Source organism: Balaenoptera borealis (genome assembly GCF_965194805.1).
Source record: "Balaenoptera borealis genome assembly, chromosome: X".
In the NCBI taxonomy this organism is placed as follows: domain Eukaryota; kingdom Metazoa; phylum Chordata; class Mammalia; order Artiodactyla; family Balaenopteridae; genus Balaenoptera; species Balaenoptera borealis.
Genome location: NC_138881.1, coordinates 104,041,514 through 104,067,416, shown reverse-complemented (window position 1 = coordinate 104,067,416; position 25,903 = coordinate 104,041,514). Strand labels below are relative to the sequence as shown.

Sequence of the window (25,903 nt, the reverse complement as noted above, 5' to 3'; positions counted from 1 at the left end):
AACAATTTGCGCTAGTGGAAAAATAAAGACTACTAACTTCCTTTCCTTTGCTACAATAAAATTTTATTAATTCAGGCACCACAAATTCAGAAATCGGGATCACGTGGACCAAGCTAACATTAGCCTTTCCGTCCCTGAAGGGAAAACACTGTCTGATAATAAGCAAGGACAAGTCCAGATGTTCTCTGAATTGTCCCGTCTTTCAAATTATTTGTGTCTGAATTAGTGAAGTGAAATGGTACTCATGGAGCGACAAAACAGGCTGGGGAAAACAAGACGGGATAAGAGAGATTAAAATGTCGTGGGCTCATAGAATTTTTTATATTTTTGCAGCGTTTTATTAAAAGTTTATAGTATAGCATGTGGAAATCATAGCATGTGAATAGTCCCCTCTCACTGGGCTGCTGGCTCCATCTTCTTTCTCATTGCATTTTTCTATAACTATATGTTTCTGACTAGGGTGACTCATAGCCCTAAGCTTCCAAACCTGTCAAACATAAACAGTAAACCATACCTGTAGCACCTTGTGTACTTCTAGCTGAGGGCTTCTTCTCAACTGGATACTGCAAAGGTATTACAATACCTTGATCTGGCTTCTGAAATGCTGAAATGAGATTTTTTATTTTCCGGAAAAATCTTTTATGTACCCCAGGTGCTGTCTGGAAAATAAAAGGCCAAGCAGATTATTCATCTACCTCATAATGATACAAAAAGGGCCTACAAAATGTGCAAGGGATGCTTAGAGAGGTAACATTTGTGTAACTTGTTCAAATATTTGAAAACATAAGGAAGAAGGAAAAACAATATTCTAGAAGAGCTTACTTTGGTTGGCTGAATTTCCCTGCAAGAGGAGCTAACGAGCTGTCATTTCAGCTCTCCCGAGGGTGGTATTAGTTTGCACGAGCTCCTGCTCATTGCCCTGCCCTTCCTGCCTGCTACCCATCATACATCCCGAACCTCTCAGGGTATACAGGCCATTACCCACAATGAATTCACCAACAGAGAGGATGCAGTTAAACAGAGAAAAAACACAGATCCTACAGGTCATTAATAAAAAGCCTAAAGAACCAAAAAAAAAGAAGCAAACAAACAAATGCTACACAGGAAATTAAAAATTGGCTGCTATGAGGCACACAACGCAGGGCTAGTTAGTCCTCACACTCTTTCCCTTCACGATATGTCCTGCCTCATCCTACACATTAAATTTTGTCCTCCTTGGGAAACTTCCCTATCCTCCCCCAAATTGCTCTTTGTGTCAACACTTCACTGTGACGAGGTTTTCTCTATGACACGAAAATGAAAGACTAAGGTCACCTTTATTTATTTATTTGTTTGGTTTTGAAGGGATCATTATTTGCAGGTGACTATTAAAATGTACTCCTCTCCTGACATCAATTCTCTTGTAAAGACACTACTTGAAATCAACAGCAATTTCCTGCAAAAGCTTATGAGCCAAGCTTTAAGCATCAGCTCAAAACTGCCATTTTACATGAAATAAAATAGTATTGCTATAAGCAATTGAACAATGACCAGTTATTTTAGAAAGCTGTTTTTCAGCTATTCCATCTAGAAAGTTTTTGAGGTGGGAGCTATTTGTTTGTTAGCATTTAATGAGAAAACATGAAGGCTGGCATACAGACGTCTGTCAGCTAGACAAAATGCTAAAGGCAGCACACTGTCCACTATAACTCTTGGTCATTTCCTACACTGGGGTAAAGAGTTTTTCATTGAAAACACTGAAAAAGTTCTTTGTAGCTTTAAATTAGTGCCGCTCATAGGCTCACACAGCTACTAAGTAGATACAGAATACTCTCCCACTCAGCTCCAACCTTACAGTCAAAACATCTTCCCAGAACTCTATTGAGACCTCATCCAAAATAATATGGCCATTCTTACAGGGGTCCAAACAGTTCTTTGGCTCCAGGATAGAATCTCCAAATGTCAAAGGCAGGCCATAGGCACAAAATAACCTTCTTATATCTTCCTTAGAGTACTTTTTCATTTTCAAAGCACTTTCCCATCTCTTGGCAGTTATTGGCTGATTTGGCTACTCCCATTTGACAGATAAGAACATGGAAATACAAAGAGATAATTCAGCTTGCCCAAGGTCACACAGATAACCAGAGGCAGAGCTGGCTCTAGATCCCAGGACCCAGTCTCTTGCCTTTCAGATTAGGCAGATTAGAGACCAAACAGGTTCTAGTGAAGTTAGAGTCACCAACCAGAAGAGAAACTAATCCACTCCCCCGGTGTGGAAAGATTTCAAACCACACATCTTTTTACCTGTTCTTGTGGCTTGTAAAACCATTTATCAACAGAAACATCTTTTTTATGAGGATTTGTATGCAGTTAACACTTGATTCTCCATGCTAACGGAGAGGAATAATAGCACTGAATGTAAAAAAGCAATTTGAATTTGGCATGCAATGTCGCATTGGCAAATAACTGACTGAATTTATAGTGCTTTGCTTAGGTCAATAAGTAAAATTATTTAACATCCACTGATCTACTGATGATCAAATATCCAGAAAAGCCCAAAAGCACTGAAGTCAGCAGGGGGATGTTAGTACATTTTTTACAATGTACCGCAGACAATGAACATATTAATAAATGATAGGTGACTGTATGTGGAATTCTCTGAATTAACAATTTGGCAAAATTTTAGCCTGAGTCACATGAGATAAATTAATATACTAGGCAATGATAAAACCTAAAAGTCTACCTAAAGCTAGAAAATCACATAATATTTGTCTTTCGTAGTTCAGTGGATCCAGGGTTCAATTTCACTCCACTCTTTGAAACAAACTGCAGACACACCTAGATTTCTAGCACAATCTTTGCACAGAAAATTTAGTGCTACTGTCAAGATTTTTCCCGCAGTGTGGCAAACTAAAGCATTGTTCCAGAGAGCAATATAAATATCTGTTATTTACCCCATTTTGAAAATACATTTACCACAAGAATTGTACCACTGACATCTCCCATCCTGTCACTGAACTCAGCTATTGTTCAAATTTGCACATTTCCCATACTGTCATCTCTTAGTTATCCATGGAAACATGCTTTGGATCACAGCTGGTCTTCAATATGCTCTAGAGAAATTTCTTCCAGTCAGGTGATATAAGCTCTGAGAATACACACTAGTTTAATATTCACCATAGGAAAACATAACTAGAAGGCAAATTTAGTAGATAGAAAAAATGCAATATGCATTTCAAAAATAAATCTAAAGAGTTTTTTTTTTTTTTAAACTGTTTTCCCTTTGGAGAAAACATGCCAATCTTCTGCACTCTTGGTGCAGATAATTACAATATTATTAGATAAACGGGTCAGACCAGACAACAGAATGAGAGAGCATTTGTGTTCAATAAGCCCTTTCTTCCCTAACATGATCACAAACATGTAACAATCTGCATATGATGTTATACTTGAAATGGAAGAAAACAAGTTTAAAGAAAACGTTACCTAAGCCCTACCAATTTAAGATCCTTTCCATAAAGAATATTCTTCAGCAGCTGAAGGCTACTTCTCTAGGGAGAAGGGCTATTTCTGGTCAAATTATATACAACTATATATGTATATATCATACACTACTATTCCTCATAATAAATGAAATTTAACTTCCTATTCAATCATCTCTGCAGTGATGCAGAGAACTTTTAAAAATAAACGGGTATAAACAGTTTTGATTAGAAATAGTACTGCTTTTCCTCTAATTAGAATGGTAGCATCAATTATCCTGATATAAAGCAACAATGTGTTTGAAAACTTGCCCTAATTCATCTCAGTAGTTCCAAACATTTGTAGTCTGCAATTTGTGCTTTCTAGTTCACCGGTGCATCTGTAAAGGTTAGAGCTATTTTACTTTTTTTTTAAGTCTAGACTTCAGAGTTTCTTAAATGCATAGATTGATTGAGTTATTAATAGAGGTTGATATTAGCATTTACATTTTCAAACAGCTCATAATGAAGTGCTTTCATTATAAAGACGGACTGTTTTTATAAAGAGTCAGAAATCAGAGAAAGCATTTGAAGTCAGAAGTTTCCATTGTAGAGACCTCTACTTTGCTAGCATGGTAGTATATTGATACTACCCTGGTACGTGGAAAGAGATTCACTCTACAGGCATTTCTTGCAATGGTACTGTGACTTTCAAATGTTTTCAAAGCCATCAGAACCCATTTTTCTAATGAAATCTTTCTCAGAGCCCCAGTTGATAAGCAAAATAAAAGGGACTGCTCAGATTAAAGACAAATTGGGGACCCAAAGCATACCCACACATCCTCCTATCCTTCTGTAACCCCCTGGGCAACTAACTCCAAGGCACTCAGATGAAAGAACCTTAGGATTTTGCAGAACATAGCTTAAAAGTCACTGGAATGTTCCCTCTCTCTCTTTTCTACCTATCCTTGTCCTTCCCATATGGCTAAGCTGGGGGTCCCACCTCCACAGAAGAGCAGCCTTGATTACCCTAATACTTGGAAAATCCTCTATTCTTCAAATGCTTGTGCTAGATAGCACTTGACTATATACAATCATATTGTTCAGCAACTTGGGTGAGTTCCCATTTTTGAGGGCTTGCTTGCTAGTCCTGTGGCTAAGAGCTTTCTTTATATGCATTATCTCATTTAATCTTCAAAATGAGCCCTATGAGTAAGGGACTATTTTTAGGCTTATTTTACAGATGAAGATACTGGTTCAAAGAAAAATTAGGTAACCTACCCAAGGTCATAGACCTCTCAGAAAGGGCTTGGGGGTGGATAAGACCTGGAACACACATCCACCTGACAGCAAACGCCAGGCTCTCACATTGCTATTTAATTCATGTTGTATCTCTCAAGGGTTTTATAGGCTCTTAGAAAACAGGAGTCATGTTGTTTCATCCCCCATAGAACCAACACTTGCATTAGTATCATTTGGTAAATAATTGTCGATTTGATTTTTTAATATATTTTTGATACGCTTTCTAAAATTTCACATAGGCACTAAAAGTTTGACACAATCCTTTAACTTTGTTATCTTTTCCCCAAAGTGAGACCACTCCATACAGTGGTGGCTGAACAGAACTGGGACCAAAATTCTCTAAAGGCTTCTTAATGATCCATGAACAATATTGGATTGGAGCTTTAGTGATTTGAATCTGATGAATATTTTGGGAATGTAGGATTTGACAGCTCTTTTATAAAAGCAGTCTAAATTTCAAATACCTCCCTGATACCCCCAGAAGCAAAAATAAATAAAAGAGCTATACCTCAGCACTCCAAGAACCTGTTTCTGTCTGGGACACTCGGTATGTATAAATGTAACCTTGATACCTGTGAAAGAATAAACTTCCATTACTGAAAAATTCCAAAAGAACAATGGATGCTCTAAATTTGAGCTTTAACTATTACGTATAAATGATACATATACTGGGACACACGTATATTGCACCACTGCATTCATAGAAAGAAAAGCCTGTGGACTCTAACTTGCTTGCCTATTATATCTAGCTAATCACAGTTTCTAGTAAGCCTTCTTTATCTTTTCATATTTTTTCAAACGAGGGAGCTCACACTTCTAAGGATTTGTCAAGGTGAGAGACTGTTGGGACAGAAAGAAACTGGAGACCTGTTGTAATTGGTAAAAATTATGAATTATTAAACAGATTCAACAAAGCATAGTAATATTATTATTTGAGTACATACAGAGCCTTAAGGTGAAAATATTTCACTGGGGATAAGGTACTATCAGGCCCACTTAAGTTAATAATAATAATAATATTAATTATAAATATAATAAATGTGGTATATTCCTATGATATTACTATTACTATATAACTTTATAATACATTATAATATAGTACTAATAGTAATTTGGATTAAAAAGGAGTCCTGCTAAAGTACTTGAAATCAGCTTGTCCTTTTAGATGGGGTAAACGTTTTCCCCCATTATTCACTGTGTATGCATATTGTATATCTGTATAGTTGATTTCTACTACATGCCAAGAGTTTTACATGTTGTATTAGTTTGCTCAGGCTGCCATAGCAAAATACCAGTCTGTGTGGCTTAAACAAAAGAAATTTATTTTCTCACAGCCCTGGAGGCTGGAAATCCAAGGTCAAGGTGACAGTAACATAGGTTTTATTCTGAGGCCTCTACTCTTGGCTTGTAGGCAGCCACCTTTTAGCTGTGTTCACATGACCTTTTCTTTGTATGTGTGTATGTGTGAAGAGAGAGATCTCTCTTCTTATAAGTCCACCAGTCCTATTGGATTGGGGCCCCAGCCTTACAACCTCGTTTAACCTTAATTACATCCTACAGGCCTTTCTCCAAATACAGCCATATTGGGGGTTGAGCTTCAACATATGAATATGGGGGGAGAGGGTACATGATTCAATCCATAGCATTCCAACACTGGTACCTCCAAATTCACATCCTTCTCACATACAGAATACATTCATTCCATCCCAACAGCCTTAAAAGTCTTAAACACATTCCAGCATCAACTCTGAAGTCTAAATAAAGTCCAAAGTCTCTTCTAAAGATCATCTAATGAGATACAGGTGAGACTTGGGGATATGACTGCTGCTGAGGCAAAATTCTTCTCCAGCTGTGAACCTGTGAAACCAGACAAGTCATGTGCTTCCAAAATACAGGAAGACAAGCATAGGACAGATAGTCCCATTCCAAAAGGGAGATATCGGAAGGGGAAAAGGGGTGACAGGTCCCCAAAGTGTCCGAAATCTCATAAGGCAAATTCCATGATATCTTAATGCTTGAGAATAATCCTTTTTGGATTGATGCTCTGCCCTCCAGGCCCACTGGGTGGCACTGTCACCCCCATGGCTCTGCAGGGGCAGCCCCACCCACTTGGCTCTGTTGGGCAGCTGATCCCACCTTTGAAATCTAGGTGGAAGCAGCCTTGCCCACCTGGGCTTAGGCACTCTGGGCCTGTGGTGGGAGTGGTAACCCTGATGATCTCTGAAACAACTTCAGGATCATTTTTCCATTTTCTTGAAAGATAAAGCATGTTTGCAGCCAAATTGCACTATTGTCCTGTCCTGTTCCCCTTGGTCCAAACTGACAGTGTCTCTGATACTTTGGTCCAAACTCTATTCCTGGCTTCTGTTGAGATGACTAGTTAGCATCATGGGTAATCTCCTTAAGGAGTGATTATCCAGCCACTCCCTTGGTATTCTCTCCAGACCAAGTTTCCTCATTTTTTGCCATATGAGTAGGCTGAGAATTTTCCAAATCTTTGTATTCTGGTTTCTTTTTGCTTAACAATTCCTTCTTCAATTCATGTCTCTCCTTTTGCATTTTATTATAAGTAGTCAGGAGGAACCAAGCTATTCCTTCAACACCTTGCTTAGAAATCTCTCCAGCTAAATATCCACTTTGCAAGTTCTACCTTCCACAAAACACTAGAACACAGTTCAGCCAAGTTCTTTGCCATTTATAATTAAGGATGGCTTTTCCTTTAGTTTCCAACAACACGTTCCTCATTTCCATCTGAGACCTCATCAGAATGACCTTTAACATCCATCATTCTACCAATACTGTGTTCACAGTATTGGTAGGCTTTTTCTAGCATGCATCTCCAAACTCCTCTAGCCTCTACCCATGACCCAGTTCCAAAGCCACTTTCACATTTTTAGGTGTTTGTTACAGCAGCACTGTACTTCTCAGTACCAAAATCTGTACTAGTCTGCTCAGGCTGCCATAACAAAATACCATAGGCTGGGTGGCTTAAACAAAAGAACTTTATTTTTTCACAGTTCTAGAGCTGGAAGTCCAAGATCAAGGTGCCAGCAACATAGGTTTCATTCCAAGGCCTCTTCTCTTGGCTTGTAGATAGCCACCTTCTTGCTGTGTGCGCACATGACCTTTTCTTTGTGTGCATTCATTGAGAGAGGGTGCTCTCTCTCTTCTCATAAGGCCAGAACGCTATTGGATTAGGGACCCACCCTTATGATCTCATTTAACCTAAATTACCTCCTAAAGGCCCTGTTTCCAAGTACATCCACATTGGGAGTTAGGGCTTCAATACATGAATTTGACAAGGACACAATTCAGCCCACAGCACATGCATTATCTCTTTTGGGCCCCATAGTAATCCTATGAACTTTATATTGTGAAATTGGTTTTATAGATGAGGAAACTGAGACTTTGAGAAGTTAAGTAACCAAAGCCACACTACAAATCAAGCATCAAAGATGGGATTTAAATCAGGCCTCTCTGACTCTAGAGCTCTGGCTTTTGATCCCCACACTGTAATGGATATAGATTATTTATTATATTTTAGTATCTATGGTACTGCTACTTAACTTGCCTAATAAACCTTTGCTTCCTAGAAAAGTATGGTAAACTTTATGCTGAATTACTTGAAATTATGAATCTGAATCTTCACAGAGTTTTATTTCAGACATTTTCTGATTGCTATTCTTTGGCACAAGTTTGGGTCAAACTATATCTTTGATTAGAATACATGCTGGGACTTCCCTGGCAGTCCAGTAGTTGACTCCACGCTTCCAATACAGGGGGCGCAGGTTCCATCCCTGGTTGGGGAACTAAGATCCCATATGCAGCATGGCGCAGCCAAGAAATTTTTTAAAAAAAGAAAAAAAAATACATGCTAAAGTCTGGTAAAATTAAATGTGTTTAAACCTAAAAGAACCTAAAGTATCTCAAACAGGGTCAAGCTTGAGTAACTGACCTCACTTACCATTAATCCCCTATAGAACTAAAAGTCTTTATGTGGATTAAATTACTATATTTTTAATCACTATCCATCAGTACTATTACCTAAAGGATGAAAAAATTAGGTCTAAAACACTCTAATCAGGTTCATTCAATTTGTGAAACCCAAAAAAGGGTCAATTTAATTTGCTGGTGCAATTACAGGAAATGTTTCATTTTTGTTATAAAGGTTTGCCAGAATATTTAGATCACATATGAAATAGCTTGATATATGCATATAGTATACTTTCTAGCATATATAATATGCTAAATAAATATAAAATATTACATTGTAAAGTCTTTTGCTTTTTTAAGCAATTGAAATGTACCTCACTGATTTCAGTAAGTACACTACAGGGAACAAAGCAAGAGCTTTGATTTCCATTTTTCACCATGGGAACTCCAAACATAAGGGTTTAAGTGGTTTTCTTAAAGTCGCACAGCAGAGAATTCCCTGGCAGTCCAGTGGTTAGGACTTGGTGCTTTCACTGCCAAGGCCCGGGTTCAATCCCTGGTCGGGGAACTAAGACCCACAAGGTGCCAAAAAAAGAAAAGAAAAGAAAAAAGTCACACAGCAAAATGGAGGTAGGAGCAGGGAAATAGCATAGGCCTTTAGTTCCATTTTCCCTATGGGAAGAGATTAATGGCAATAATTCAGTATCATTAAAGGTGTTGTGGAAATGCATTATTTAAAATTTCAGCAACAATGCAAACAAAATCATAGGCAACCAGTTTTCCACTTTCTCAAACAGTGGGTTTCTAAAAGATACAATGAATCTATCTCCCTACTACCATTCAGCCTCATTTAGTCAAAATAAATGAGTCTGTTTTGAAAATGATTTCCTAACGAATCTGATCTTATCGCACTTTCAGTTAAGCAGCAGGAACCTGAGTACCACTTCAAAAGTCCTTACCTCCTTCAGTCTTGAACAACCTGGTGCTAGTGGCACATAAAACTCCTTGTGATTAACCCATCCAATTTTAACAATCTCCTACTCCCCAACTCCTCAAATTTCTGAATGAGCAAAATTGTTTCACCCCTCAAACAAGCCAGCAGTTCATCTCTTCCACTTCCAAGTTGCTGAAGTCACTGACCAAAGATCCCCTGTAGCCAACTCTCGTTGATATACTCTCATATATCACTGATGGAAGAGATTTAAAACAGTGCGATTCAAATTATGTTCCCAGGGTAATAACAGTGCTTCACCTGGGACCTTGCTAGAAATGTAGAATCTCAGGCCCCACTCCAGAACTGCTGAGTCAGAATCTGCGTTTTAACAAGATTTCCAGATGATTTGTAGGAACATTAAAGTTACAGAAGGATTGATTAAAATGCATGGAAAATGCTCACAACTCATTGGGAATATTGATGGCAATTTCTCCAAAGTCAAGCTGGCTTCTTTCACCACCCCCATAGTCACTCAATTTTTTTTTTAGTCTATGTTTTAAGAATGAAATTTTATTTAAATATAAGCTGAAGCTTTTTCAATGCTTTCGGTCTTCACAGAACAGTGTTTCTGAACTTTTTACTCCCTCTTCCCCAACAAGATTTCATAGTTTTGTTTTCTGTAGCTTGTATTATGAAACAATAATTCTATAATACAAGAGTAAATGAAAATATTGATTATGTTTTTTTCCAAACTACACATACTCTCTCCCTGTCCACTGAAAAATCACTCTTTTAGGAAATAAATTGACAAATTATAACAAGAGCCATAAAACTGTGCGTATTTTTACCTAATGACCTTCTTTATCTTCATACACTTTAAGGAATCAAATGGAAAAAGCAATTTGACAAAGATTTTCATAGTAGTTCTATTTTAATAATGAAAAATGGAGTTAACCTAAGGAATGTTACTCAAAATAAGGAAATGGCAGCAGAAGGAATGGTTCAAAACTATACCAAAGTTCAAAGTTATTAGAGAGCTATGTTTTTCAAAAAATTTTAAACACCTGGACCATGTTGATATAAAATGATGGTATGTGAAAAAAGTGGACACAAGGAGAGCCGCCACTCTGATTACTGTTCAAAACTATGCCCATATGTATATAAACTAGAAGTAAATTTAAACTAATATAAATGCATCCTTGCATATTAATTTTCCTTTTTTTTTTCTTTTGGCCGTGCCACGGCATTCACGATATTAGTTCCCCGACCAGGGATTGAACCCGTGCCCCCTGCAGTGGAAGCACGGAGTCTTAACCACTGGACCGCCAGGGAAGTCTTGTAATTTCCGTTATAAAGTTATACAAGTGACTAACAACATTTTTTTAAAGAAACAGAAGTAAAATTACAATTTGGAGCTTTACAAATCTAGCCTAAGCAAATCACAAATCAGAAAAATATCATTCATCTTTAAAACCTGTTACATCCCTTTTAGGATTATTCTTCCTCTGACTCCCCATTAATATAGACAAACCAAGAATGTAGTGTAATTTTAACTTCCTTCCTCCATCACACCTTTTGTCACACTTGATGATAAGCCTGGAATTTTAAATTTATCATGAAAAAATCTAGAAAATAAATAATTGGTAGAAAACAATAGAGATTTTTGTTGTTGTTGTTGCCATTAATTAATTTTCTTAAAAAATTAATTTCTTAAGAAAAACAAATATTTTGCATTTTAATGACTACAAAGCATGTGCTGATTCAGTCCCTGCTAATATTAAAATTTGCCTTTATTTTTTCAAAAGCTGTCCCCAACTCTTAAAAATGTGTTCTGGTTAGAAAGAGACAAGAAGAAAGCAACCTGACTTATTTTTTCTTTTCTCAAAGGGTCAGCATTGGGGACAGATCTTGCTTTACAATTGACAAAACCACATCAATTCCTTCTTTATACCACTTCAAGGACTACGCAAAAGAAAAGGTTTAGGTACATCTGACTTCTTCATGACACCACAAATAAAGCAAGCTAGTGCCCAGGCTGTCTATGTCTATACAAACGAATGTTACATGAAAAATTCAAGGCACAATTATAATGTGACTGTTTTTTTAACAAATATTTCAGAGCTTTTATACCCAGAGGAATGGTATCCTATAGAAAGCCACTCTGATCCAAGAGGTTTTCGAATTTCATATGGCCCAATCTTCATTCTTCCAGAGTGAATTTGAATTTTCAGAACCATCAAAAGTCACTCAACTTCAAGTTTGATGGTAAAACTATGTAATACCAGTTTCGATGAGTCATGACAATAAATATAATCTCTTCTTCCCTTGAAGTGCCACAGAACGTTTTATTTATGTACTCATACAATGGTCTAACTTTGTCTCACAATTATTTATGGAGCTTTTATTTATATTAACAAATACCTACTACATATTAACTTTATAAATGTTAACTCATGCAATAATTCTCATAACAACCCTATGAGGTAAGTACTGTAGTATTATTATTGCTGTCACCCTTTTCACAGATGAGGAACCTGAGACAGAAAGTTTAAGTAACTTGCTCAAGGTAAAATAGCTGGTTAAGGGCCAGAATTGAGATGCACACCCAGAGGGTCTGGCTGTAAGATATGGGCTCTTAACCATCTTTCTATGCTGCCTCTCTCTTATATCAGAGGGAATGAGTTAACAAATTGATCTTAAGGTGAATCCAAAAGCATAGTTCTCAAAAAGGGAGGGAGTCTGCTTGGCCTTACGACCGGAGAGAAAGGGCAAAGGAAGGGGTTAAAGCATAGAGACAAGATGGGGAGAGCCCAAAAGAGGTCAACCTAGGCTTCCCTTTTGCTTTAAACTAAATGACATCTTCAGACTAATCTTGCAACTTAATTTTACATTGTCAACCAGAGTCAGCACTTGATTTATTGGCCTGTGAATTGTCCATCTGGTGGTTTGTGTATTTAATCCTAGGCTGGCCTTCAGGCTTGCTCTGCCATTAATGGATTGTACTTAAATAATCCAAAGTAATTCTAGTGGCCTCAATTATCATGAAGATAAATGCGGCGCCAACACACATATCCAACTGTATTCAAAAACGAACTCTCAGTTTTATAATTTCTCATTCTTCTGTTCCCTGCAATTACAACTGATAAGCTGGAGTTTTATTTTGTCACTGTTCCTTCCCCCATTTCTCCAGTTCAATTGTTTGATAGGCACTTTATTCCCAGTCATCCTTTAAATCTTAAAGGACAAAAAAAGATAATTATCCTTTTATCTAAAGACATATATGTCAAATGACTTCATTATGTGTCCTTGAGGCTAAAGAATATAATAGCATTTCTTCTTCCAAATCTTCCATCAGATAAAAGTAGAAAACTCAGATATGTACAGAGGATGTACAGAAATAAACTATTTCTTCAAAGTAATTATTTTAAATATTTTAAATTTGTTTTTCTCTTATCACCATCAAACTATCCCAGTGGGCTTTTAGGACTTTCCCAATGGCTGTCTACATTAGGGGTGAAAAGGGGAGAAATGTGAGGGCTCACATGTACCTTAGTGAAAAGAAACTTGATATACCTTGAAAACCAAAAAGAGTAAAATTAAATTAAATTAAATTTAAACTATTTGCATTAATAAGAACATTTAGTATACTGGATGGATACAAGAAAAACCCATAAAGTCAGTAGCTTTCCTGTTGCAAAAGAAAATATAGTGGGAAAAGGTTCCATTCATGATAGAAACAAAAAAATAGACACATACATTCATACTCACAATAACTAGAAATAAACAACAAAAACTATGCAAGACCTATGGGAAGAAAACTACAAACCTCTATTGATGGATGTAAATGAAAAAATTAATAAATGGAGAAACATAACAGGTTTTTGGATAGGAAGACTAAATTCTTTAAAGATGACAATTCCTCCTTAACTTATCAATGAGTTTAATGTAACCCCAATGGGATTTTTTTTAATTTAACAAAATCATTCTAGATTTCATCTTGAAGAACCAACACGTAAGAACAGCAAATAATTTTTTAAATGTATTAAAACATTATCATACTATATATAGCGCTAGTGGTACAAGAATAAATAGATCAATTGAGCCAAATAGATAACTGCGAAACAGTAACTGTTATATGTAAGAATTTAATGTATAGTAAAGTAGGCTAATAAATCAATCAGGAATGGAAGTTCTATTTATAAATTATTAGCTATTTAGAATCAAAATCAAATTAGATCCTTTCTCCACATAAAAATAAAATTCCAAATGGAATTAAAGAGTTAAGTGTAAACTAACCAAACCATAAATTTAAAACAAAAATTGAAGTGAAGTTTTATGACATCTCTGCAGGTCAAAGAACTTTCTAAGTTGGGAAGCAAAGGGGGAAGTCAAACACAAAGAAAATGAGTGACGGACTTGACTACTAAAAATGTTAATTTTTTGTGTGTCAAAGAAAAGTAATGGCAAACACTAAACTGAGAAAAGATACTTTCAATAGATCAAGGATTAGTATATAAAAACTCATAATGTGTTAAGAAAAATAGTAAGATCCAAATGGTTAAATAGGCAAAGTACACAAAGAGCCAATTCATGAACAAGGAAATACAACAGTTTACCAACCACATAGACACTCAATCACTAAAGAAATATGAAATAAAGAGTGAGACACCAAATTTCAAGAAGAATTTTTTTTTTAACAAGAATACCCACTTCTAGGGATGGTGCGGTGAGACAGGCACTTTCATGCAGTACTGGTGAGCATATATATAAACGGGAATAACCATTTAGGAAAAAATATTTGGTGATCATGTATACATCAAGAATCTTAAGCTGTCCATGTTTTCTGATCTAAAAATTGCACACCTTGAAATTCATTATAAGGAAGTCATCATAAATACAAGGAAACCTTTATGGATTGAAATATGAATCATGACAGAATTTATAATAGCAAAAACCTGGAATGATTCAAATGTCTAAAAATAGATGACTGGTTAAGGAAAATATAGTTGGACTGGTTGGACTATCATGAAATCATTAAAAATAATGTTTTAAAATCATTTGTAAGAACATTATATATAAATGTGTTTTTTTTCACGTTAAGTGGAAAATGCAGCAGAATACAATAGTGTAAGAGCACATGTGTTTATAAAGCAATTTGTTTTATTAAAATACAGAAGAAAAACCACTTAATTTTCAACAGTAATTGTCTTTAGGTTATAAAACTATAGATGATTTTCCCTCATTTCCATTATCTACATTTAAAAAACTTTCTACAATATGAATAAGTGTTTAGGAACTATTTTTAATAGACTTATACCAAAATCTAGATTTACTTGTTGAAAATAATTGGAAGAAAAACTTCTCGCTTTAAATGAAGGTGAGCAATCCTATAAATGGAAAATTTCTTTAATACTTTATGAGATTCAATTTCCCAAAATGAACAGAAGGAAAGGCCTTACCTAAAGGCCATGATTGGGGGTTCAGAACTGGGGAAAGGAGCAAACCTAGTTAGCAAGTATAAAGTACAGTTCGAAAGGCATATGCAATGTGTTATTTCTACAATAAAAATACAGAAACTGAAGCTCAACCAAACCTTCTTGGATAATGAGAAGAAACAAAAGACAGATTGAGAAATTATTCTGAGTGAACCCTACAGTCAAATATATGTTTGTTAGCTATACCTTGCTGTTCATATATATGAGACACCATTTACATTGTTATTTCTGCTGTATATCATAACCATAGATGTTTTGGTTTAAAATGAGTGTGTGGTTTGTTTCAAAATAAAATTTGATTTTGTTACTACAGCATAGTACTAAAAAGGAGGAAATGAAATGTTTATGTTTATCAAAAGGGATCCTTGGCCCAAAAAAGGCTGAGAAACTGTCATAAAAGGCAATGTATCCTTGTGTCTTTCCTCTGCAGCAGTCTGGCCATCACCCTCCAGGACTCAGAGGCCTCAGTGTGCCCATCGAAAGATATGCTAGGGGGACTCCCAATTTGCCGACAATTTTCTGCTACTTCATAAGGAGGTTGGCACGGAGAACCAGGAGTCATAAAAACTGCATTTATGCAAGATTTACTTTGGGTGAAAACTTAACTTGAGAATTTCCCACCTGCCTAAATTAATACCTTATGTGGTCCTGGCCTACGTGGGAAAAAGGCTAAGATTATCCTTCTCTCTTGCATCTTTTACCAACTGTAATCTTATGCAGAAGGTAGAACACACATTACTATTCCTGTTTTACAAATATGGAAACCAAGACCCAGAGAAGTTGAGTAATTTCCCCTGAGTCCACACCCTGGCCTCCTGATATCAGCCCAAAAGCTTTCTGCAGTAAAGAACAGTATTTGTCTTGACAGTTCATTCGTTAATTCAAAAACGTTTATTGAGCACCTATTGCGTGCCTCACAATGCCTGTTACGTGTCAGGCTGTGTTCCTGGTGTGGGAGACAATGTCCCTGTCCTCACGGAGATTACATTTTAGCAGGAAAGCTCAGCAAGACATAAGTAGACAAGCCAATGTCAGATAGTTTAAAGTTCCCTGAAGAAAAATAAAGTGATAGAGTGTAACTGGGACAGGAAGAGGGCACTTATTTTAGATAGGATGGTCAAGGGAGTCCTCTCTGAGGGAAGAGGCAGAAGGAATAGTTAAGTGCAAAGATCCTAAGCAGGGAGCAGCTTGGCAAGCTCGAGAAGCAACGAAGAGGCCAGTGTGTCTGAAGTCTTAGGAGCACCCTGCCACACACTGTCCCCTGCTCTTCCACCCCTTCCCAGGCTTCTTTTGTACCTTATTTTTTACCTCTAGGTTAACGAGCCCATTACCTCCTTTGTCAGCTTCCCTAAAGAAGCCCCTTTCACCAGTCTACTCACTCCTCCACCTTCTTTTGATAAGAAAAGAGCCTAGGAATACTAGTTGGCTTTCACTGACCGTCTCCAGTTTCCACTTGGGAAAAACAATAATATAAAGAAAACGTAAGATCTGAGCCCAAGAGATTCAATAGCTTGCACGTATTGCCCTGGAAGCTTTGATAACAAATGCATCTAGCGTGGCCTGAGAGTTGCCACAAACATGTCTTGACTGTTTAAAAAAACACAATAAACAATGAAAATCCTCTAACACTAGGCTCAATACAATCTCTCCTCAATGACCCAGAAGGAACTTCAAAACCTTGCAGTGTATCGTCAGACACCGAAATTACTACCAAGCATTTTCCCTCATTTTGTTTCTGTCTAGAAGCTACTGTGCAGGGCTGGTGTTTCCGTGGATGTTTTTGTCCTGCTAACAAAGAGTGATCGAGCTAGGTACTTCCTTAGAAATGCCCTGTGAGTACTTAAAGATATAGACTGAAAAAAACAAAGAATATAATAATAATACTGAGTACCAAAAGAAATAGACTGAAAAAATAATAATATAATACTAATAACAACAACAACAACAACAGCTTACTTTTACTGAACATTTAGTATGTGTCAGGTCCAGTGCTAAATTTTCTACCTGCATTATGGCATTTAATCCTCACACTCCTATGAGGTAGGTAGTAATATTATTTACATTTTATGGACAAGAAAACTGAGGGGCTGAGAGGTTAACTTGCCAAAGTCAGCATCAGACCAGCACAAGATTAGGTCTCAGATCTGCCTGACTCTGGAGCCCTGGAGCAAAGATGAAGGTGCATCTGATTCAAAACGGGGCGTTAGACTAAGAGATGCTTAGGTAAAGAGCAAAACTGAATCATACAAGGGTGTTTTCCCTCCGTGCCCTTTATGACTATTGTCAGTCCAAGCTTTTATCAAGAAAGGCCCTATTTCTGAAACCCCCCTCCCCTGCCAACTCCTCTAAAGAAAACTCAATAAGTAGATCCAGAGAGGTGGTTTTATTCAGAAACATCCCTCTCTCTGCGTCCTGACCTAACTGGCATTGATGTCTTAAAGTAATAGATTCAGTTTCTTAGTCTTCTTCCTCTCCTTGAATTTGACGTTCCTTTGGGAAGGCACCTCCAAAGCCATTTCAGGAGAGCTGGAGAGAGAGGCTTCTCCTTCCCTGAGGAGCTGGCGGTCCCCAATCTGGCTGCTCCACCATCATCGCAGGCCTCCACCTCGCTGGCCTCTATTAGAGGTCAAAACTGAAATCGGAGGCCTGAGCCCTTTTGGCAGCAAAGGTGCATTCTGGACTGCGTTTCCCCACCCCAAAGGGCACCCGCAGGAGGCCCAGGCGTGAAACCCCCAGGGGGGGGGCGCCTGGGCCGGGCCTGGGGCCGCGCGGTGGGCAGTGGAGGCTCCCACCACGTACTCACAGAACACACAGGCAGTACACGCCCGGGACGCTCTCGCTGTCCCTCAGCAAATAGCTGCCGTCCAGACCCGTGGCGAGCAGGAGCTTCTCCCCCGTCTCCCGGCTGATTTTGCCGTGATACACAGCCACCGCATCCATGGCCTGGGGAACTCTTGGGAGGACCGAGGCGCGGGACGGTAGCGGGCAGATGCCGCCGCTGCTGCTGCTGCTGCTGCTGCCGCCGCAACCGACACGAGTCAGCCACCCGCCTCCCACTTCAGCCAGATGTGCAAAAAAGAGAGAGGAGAGCCCGAACAACAGGATGTTGTCTACCTGCCTGAAAACCTCCCTCTCACGGTTCAATTAAAACCAGCTCAGCAGTTTAGCAGCTTGGTTATTGCCATAGGGTTCGATCCCCCTCCCAGGCCCACCCACGCAACACAGGGTTTGGACGGACAGGTGGACAGAGAGGGGAGGACCACTGGAAGAAGGTCTTTGCAAGATTTGGCCTGTACTCCCAACGCACGCAGACAGGAATGCTTGGTAATGCTCCTGTCCTTGCAGTTTTCCCGGGGGGCCACCATGACTTAGCTTAACTGACTTAACTTAATTAGCTTAACTAATCAGTCCCCAGAGGGGTTGATGACAGAGGCAAGTTGTACATGACCTTCACGTGGGGCAGAAACATACTGACAGAGAATGAAAGGCCCCAAAGTTCTGAGACCAAAACACAGACGCTCTCAGTACTGTCGGTGAACATGCACCACTGAGCACAACCAGGAGGCTGCTACAGAATCGGAAGTAGTAAGTGAACAGCGGACTTGGGACAAGTGCCTCCTCTGGCCCTGCCCTCCCCCTCCTCTTTTTAATATCTTTTTTTTTTAATTATTATTTATTTATTTATTTTTTTGGCTGTGTTGGGTCTTAGTTTCTGTGTGAGGGCTTTCTCCAGTTGTGGCAAGCGGGGGCCACTCTTCATCGCGGTGCAAGGGTCTCTCACTATCGCGGCCTCTCTTGCTGCGGAGCACAGGCTCCAGACGCGCAGGCTCAGTAGTTGTGGCTCACGGGCCCAGTCGCTCCGCGGCATGTGGGATCCTCCCAGACCAGGGCTCGAACCCGCGTCCCCTGCATTAGCAGGCAGATTCCCAACCACTGCGCCACCAGGGAAGCCCTCCGCTCCTCTTTGACTCCTCCTAGTCATCTCCAGGAATCTTAATCCTGAACAAATCAAAGTTTCCCAAACTTCCTGTCCAAGATCCCAAAGTGCTGGTTGAGGTACAAAAATCAGTCTGCATCCAAAAATATTCCAGATTTATCTATTTGATGGGCCTTAGATGAGAGAATAAACCATTTAATTGGTGCTTTGTCTTTATGTGGACTTGTATGTGCCCTTTGATGTATAGGGCCCACCTTTTAGCATTTGGGGCATTGAACTTGTTTTAAATCACACAGCGAGTGTTGAGAATTGTGTTGTAACTTTTATCATCTGTTGTTAATAGAGAATATGGTTTTTGTTCAGTTGATGCTAAACTATCATAAATTTTTTAGAACCTTTCAACCTTTATTTCCTTCTCTCTTCTATTTCAAGATGTGCTGTTAATATTTCCCCCAAACTTCCTCCTTCTTCACTAGAACAAGACTTTGTTTAATGCTTGAAGCTGAATGGTCTTCTACATTTTTCCTTTTGAGTATGTAAAATAATTTTTTAAATTGGAATTTAAGTAGCCGAAGTTATGTTGTCTGTTGTATCTCTTCAACAACATCAGCACCTAGTTCCTTGAGAACCTGGTACAGCTGGGAGCCCAATAGGGAGAACAATTTTTAAATCTTCACTAGTCCTACTGATGGATCAGGTGTGCAGAGCTGCCTTACGCCAAAAGCCAGATATTTGCTGTCCATCCGCTATGGTTGAGAACAATCCTCTACGATTTCAGTGGCAGCTCGTAGTTACTCTCCTTGATTGGTGCATACTTGGCCTTAGAATCTATCAACCTTGGTAGATAAACTGTAAACATAAGCCTCCTACATTCATTTGCAACACCAAGAATAAAAAAATAAAACAGCATTCAAGATGATGTTGGGGGATGGCTCTGGGGAATTGAGCCAAGATTGTCTCATTATCTTCCTACCTCACTTGCTTATGGCCAACTCCACCTCTCACCCTTTTTCATGCTTTGGGTCAAGGAAGAAATTGATCTGATAAGTGAATGCATACACCAATGTTAAGGACTTGAGAAGTTAGTCCACCCTGAACTCTTTATGTTTTTTTTTTGTTTTTTATTTATTTATTTATTTATTTATTTTTGGCTGTGTTGGGTCTCCGTTTCTGTGCGAGGGCTTTCTCTAGTTGCGGCAAGCGGGGGCCACTCTTCATCGCGGTGCGCGGGCCTCTCACTATCGTGGCCTCTCTTGTTGCGGAGCACAGGCTCCAGACGCGCAGGCTCAGCAACTGTGGCTCACGGGCCCAGCTGCTCCGCGGCATGTGGGATCTTCCCAGATCAGGGCTCGAACCCGTGTCCCCTGCATTGGCAGGCAGATTCTCAACCACTGAGCCACCAGGGAAGCCCCCTCTCTTTGTTTTGAGTGGGCAAATGATTAGCCCAGAGATTAGTGGGCAAATGATTAGCCCAGAGTGGTGGAATTTCAAACCCAAAAGGAGAAGATAGGGAAGGGGATCCCCTCATTCACTCCCTATGGACAACAGCCCACCTATGAGGTGAACTGTGAGAACATTCAGTGTCACACAGGCAAAAACAAAACCTAAGCTTTTTTGTCTCTGAACAACCCTGAACAAATCATCCACAAATTTAGGAACAGAACAACCTCAAACTGACAGCAAAAGTGTACCATGCATTCTTCTTTTCGTTCTCTGTTTTGTCCTGTGTTGCTAAAATAGCACGCCTGTCAAAGCAGCCAGGTACGATGGGGTTCAGCACAACTAAAACTGTATAAAAAAGGAACAGATAAATTATAAGGTAATAGTACAACTCTCACATCCAGTCCCTCGCTGTCATCTCACAAGCAAGCTGACAGCTGAGCCAGCCCACTACTGCAGTGTTGATGAAAAATACTGTCTTCACCCTAGTGCTACACCAGTACTAAACCTGACTTTAGCAAATTCAAAACCTCACACTGAGCTTGAAGTATAGAGAAAGAAGAATAGTAATGGCTTTCTTCTCTCTCACCATACCCACAAGAGAGGAAAGGGCAAAAAATACAAGGGGGGAGCAATAGAGATAGCAGAGGCACCAATAGAGAAAGACTTAGGAAGAATGGGCCCCGTAATACAAATATAGTTCCCTTAGAAGCAGAATTATCTGAATGTTTATTGTCTGTCTCCCCCACTAGAACATAGGGTCCATGATGGCAAGATTTTGTGTACCTTGGTCACCATTGTATCCTCAGTGTCTGGAACATATTAGATGCTAAATGTATTTGTTGAGTGATGTAGTGAGATTAGTGCTCTCAAGAAAATAAGAGGAAAAAATACACACATGCACACACACAAATTTGGTTCTACGTGCCTCTGGCCCACTTTTGAAATAGCAAGATGAATTGGAAGCACTGGTCCAGCAATTATGAGAGTCTGATTATACTCCATATTTTGCCACTAAATCACTTCCTCTCTCTGAGCCTCATTTTCTCCATCTGTCAAATGGAGTTGAACCAGATGACCCCTAAGGCTACTTCCAACTTTAACATTCTGTGCTTTAAACTAAAGCCAAGCATACTTTAGAGAGAACCAGAGGGGGGAATGGACTGAACTCATTTGTGTGCAAGAAGCAACAGCTGTTTCCTCAGGTCTTACCCAACAGACGAAAGATTTTTGTTCTTGTTGTTTTTAAATAACCTAAGAAATAAAAACCATGAGGTAGAGGAAGACAGCTTCACAGCTTAAAGCAAACTACAACCTTTTAGAATATAAATACCATTTAAGTCAAATATAAAAGCATTGACAAACTGTCAGCCAAGGTCAAAAGTATCGTCTTATCTAAACTTGTCACCTCCTGAGGTCTCTGAGAGGTGACAGCATTTTGTTTGTGGATGCCTTGTCTGAGGTGCTAATTGTCTTCATTTCAGATGCCCTAGGCTATCCTCAAACCCAGATAGATTAGAAGGATGATGGCAAGGGTGGTTAGTTTTATAGAGTGGATCTGACATTTCAAAATCTTTTACTCTAACCTTTCAAAACTAACTTTGTTCTTCAACTAGCTCATCTATAGGTGTGAATTCTCCTGTGACAGTGTTATGATATTGTCACCTGTGGTGAGTTTACACATTCTCTCTTACTAAAATTGACTTCCTTTACAAAAATGAGAAAAGAGAACAATTACAACATCTTTTAAAAAAAAGAGCACCTCCTTTTGATAATATGTTGGTTTACCTATGAGGCTAATTTTCCTAATGCCCTTTTGTAAGTGAAGATTCAGAAACAGTGTTGTGTTTATTTAAGCCTTCTAAAAATATGTTTATTCTTTCAACCAACATTTATGAGCATCTACTGTATGATGGACACTGTGGTAGGTACTTAGGTCAGAGAGAAGAAAAGCATATACCTGATCTCAAGTAGCTCATAGTCTAGTGAAGACAGACAAGCAAACAAACAATTACAATTAACTCAATAAGAGCTGTGACAGAGGGAAGGATGGGGCTCTAGAGGCACAGTAATGGGACATTTAACTCAACTTACATTCTAAACCTGCACAACCTGCTCGAGACAGCAATATCTTTATCTTTGTCTGTTATGTGCAGTTCCTTTCACTCGTCCTAAATCTACCTCCTTCATGACTCAGAAGGTACTCCCTAATTCTAGCTGAAACTCTGCCTGCTTCTGAGGTTTTATTCTTGGAATAATAGCTAATATATGTTAACTGAATACTACATTCCAGGCTTTCCTGCTAAGCACTTTGCATATATTATCTCATTTATTTATATCAACAACCTTATGAAGCAAATACTATTATTATCCCCATTTTACCAATGGGGAAGCCAAAACTCAGAGAGCCTGGGTAGCCTGCTCAAGGTTTCACAACTGGTCGGTGTGAGGCCTGGGATTTGAACACAGGCTGCTGACTTCAGAGCCTGTGCATCTCACCATATCCTCTTCTGTCTCCCAATATTAATTCTGAGGTCACTGCACCGGATTGGTCAGGCTTCAGTTTCCTATCTAGTAACTGTAATTTTGACTTCTAGAATATTCTTCTCACACTTCTCAAGTGTCAAATGTTCCCATGCTCTGACTTGTAGCATGTCTATGTCTATCTATATATGCCTTATGAGATCAGATACACTGTTCTATCCTGGGCCTCATTGGTCAGTATACCTTGGAAGGCTCTTCCAGAGTCAAGGTCTATTCATCCAGGCTTTAAGATCTGGGATCTGGATCATCAGCTTATCCATGCAAAGTAATAGATCCCTGAGTAGTTTGTCTGTTTGATTTTTAAGTGGTCTGGACATCTTCTATCCTGGGCAGACCTGGATATACTGGTAAAGTCTTATTGCCCAATTCTTTTTCTACACCAAATGAAGGCCACTCCTAGCCAGTTTTTACTTATCTTTCCCTGTGAAGATAAAATGAAATGACATATGTGATGTGCCTGGAAACTAAGAGACACTCAAAATTTCTTTTTCCTACTAGTCTGTGAACTCCTAAAAGACAGGGATGATGTCGTATTCCTCTTTACATACCCAGATCCTAACACAGAATCTGCACCTACTTAGCTCCCTTGCTTTCCCCTTCCTCTTTCCCTTCGTAGAGAACCCTTTGCAAATTTGTCTCAAGGAGTATATCATTTCTGACATTGACTTCTTTCACATTCATTGTTTATCAACGACAATCCTGTGGTCTGCCTCATTTGGGTTTATAGAAACAACAGTTCATATCCCACATCTCAGCACCTGACAGACAAATAAATCATCATGTAGCCCTTTTGGTCTCATCAAACCCATTGCCTTTGGATCGTGTCTGAATCTTCTTTCTACCTCCCTTCATCCTGGCTGGGGGCACTCAAGGTATGATATTAGGACAAGAAAATATGACCTCTTTGTAAGGGAGCCTCCAGCTTTCCTTGTAAAAATCTATTCTCTTTCTTGGAAGCTCAAAAATAAAGTTCTACCACTGATGCTTAAACTAAAAGATTAAAGTCCAAGAGACTATTTTATCCATACATTTTTTTTTTGCCTGAACATTTTTTAGGAAATCTCTGATGCTTTGAAACATGGATGACCACTTTGATCTATACACCACAAACGCCAAAATTTGGCAAAGTAATGGAATGAAATGGACTTTATAAATGTTTCCCTAAGCAGCTTTGTAAATACAAATGAAATATTATATCCCAGGGACTTCCCTGGTGGTCCAGTGGTAAAGAATCCGCCTTCCTATAAAGAGGACGCAGGTTCGATCCCTGGTCAGGGAACTAAGATCCCACATATCGTGGGGCAACTAAGCCCGTGCGCCACAACTACTGAGCTTTGCTTGCCTCAACTAGAGCCCACGTGCCGCAAACTACAGAGCCCACGCGCTCTGGAGCCCGCGTGCCACAACTAGAGAAGAGAAAACCCGCACACCACAACTACAGAGAAGTCCACGCACTACAATGAAGACCCGGTGTGCCACAACGAAAGATCCCACATGACTCAACGAAGATCCTGTGTGCTGCAACTAATAAGACCCGACGCAGCCAAAAATAAATAAAATAAATAAATCTTAAAAAAAAAATTATATCCCAGCAAGCAAAATAGCTAATGGTGGATTTCTGAATGAATTTTGTAGTTACAGATGCAACATTGGCATTATTTTTCTTTTCCTTCTCAATAATAAATATGTCATGAAAAAATGTTAGAAACATTGATCAGCAGGGAGTTCAATAGTATGAGTCTTTTACAAAGCAGGTCATATATGTTCTGAAGTTTCAAAACTGTCTAGACAATATCAGGCATTGTAGTGGTAAAAGTATGAAATTTTCAATATTTGCTCAGTCTTTTCTTTCCTGGAACCAATATGGCTCACTGAAATGATCAAAGTAAATATATATCAAACAAAAAAATAAATGAGATTAAATATCCTAAAACTTTTACTTACAGACAAAACCCTCAGAGGGCTCTTTGTCATCATTTTATAAACACTGGAGTATGGTTTATTGCTGCCTACCAGAAAAGTAATCACAACTTTCTGCCTTGTGTGCAATTATTTTTGTAATGTAGGGCAGAATGAAGAATAAAACATAAAATAGTAGATATAAACATAAAAACAAAAAGCTGCAGAATGTCACAAGTGAAACTGTAATATTGCATATTATTTTGAAGTAAAACAAACTCAACTTTTCTAGCAACTGTTTCGTCAAATGAGGGCACAATCTGAAACCATCTGGCTATCATGGAAGCTTTGCAAACTAAAATGGTCCATACTGAACTTGGACTGCTCTAAAATCCTTTAGCACTTACTGGTATTTAACATGTATTAAAACTACTAGCTTTCTATACAACTTGTTCCTAACTTGTGTTCCCAAAGTTCATAGAAGTTTAAGAAGGCAGTAATGATGGAGGATTCTGAGGTATTGTCAGTATTACAAACAGCCTAGTAAAATGGTCCATTTGCCTGCGATTAGGCTGCATGTAATAATAATAATAATATTCATTGAATCCTCACAAAAATCCTAAACTTAAATGGCAAGTGACTGCTCTTAGTTGGAATTATATCAACCTGTGTGAGGAAACTTTATACAGGCTTTCTTAATTTTTTTTTAAAATTTATTTATTTTTAGCTGCGTTGGGTCTTCGTTGCTTCATGTAGGCTTTCTCTAGTTGCGGCGAGCGGGGGCTACTCTTCGTTGCGCTACACGGGCTTCTCATTGCAGTGGCTTCTCTTGTTGTGGAGCATGGGCTCTAGGCGCACGGGCTTCAGTCGTTGTGGCACACAGGCTCAGTAGTTGTGGCACACGGGCTTAGTTGCTCCACGGCATGTGGGATCTTCCCGGACCAGGGCTAGAACCCGTGTCCCCTGCATTGGCAGGCAG

General features: G+C 38.8%; 1 protein-coding gene across 1 annotated transcript in view; it reads right to left on the bottom strand.

The window, feature by feature from the left end:
- The window catches only part of SH2D1A (SH2 domain containing 1A), a 29,432-nt gene extending 3,797 nt beyond the window's left edge, over positions 1-25,635 (bottom strand). Inside the window, exons 1-3 of the mRNA XM_082377623.1 lie at positions 17,908-25,635; positions 5,251-5,314; positions 515-659 (exon numbers count right to left, since the gene is read on the bottom strand). Coding sequence (XP_082233749.1) covers positions 515-659; positions 5,251-5,314; positions 17,908-18,044 — 346 coding nt within the window. The 5' untranslated portion in view covers positions 18,045-25,635. The remainder of the gene's footprint in view (positions 1-514; positions 660-5,250; positions 5,315-17,907) is intronic.
- Positions 25,636-25,903: the final 268 nt, after the last annotated feature.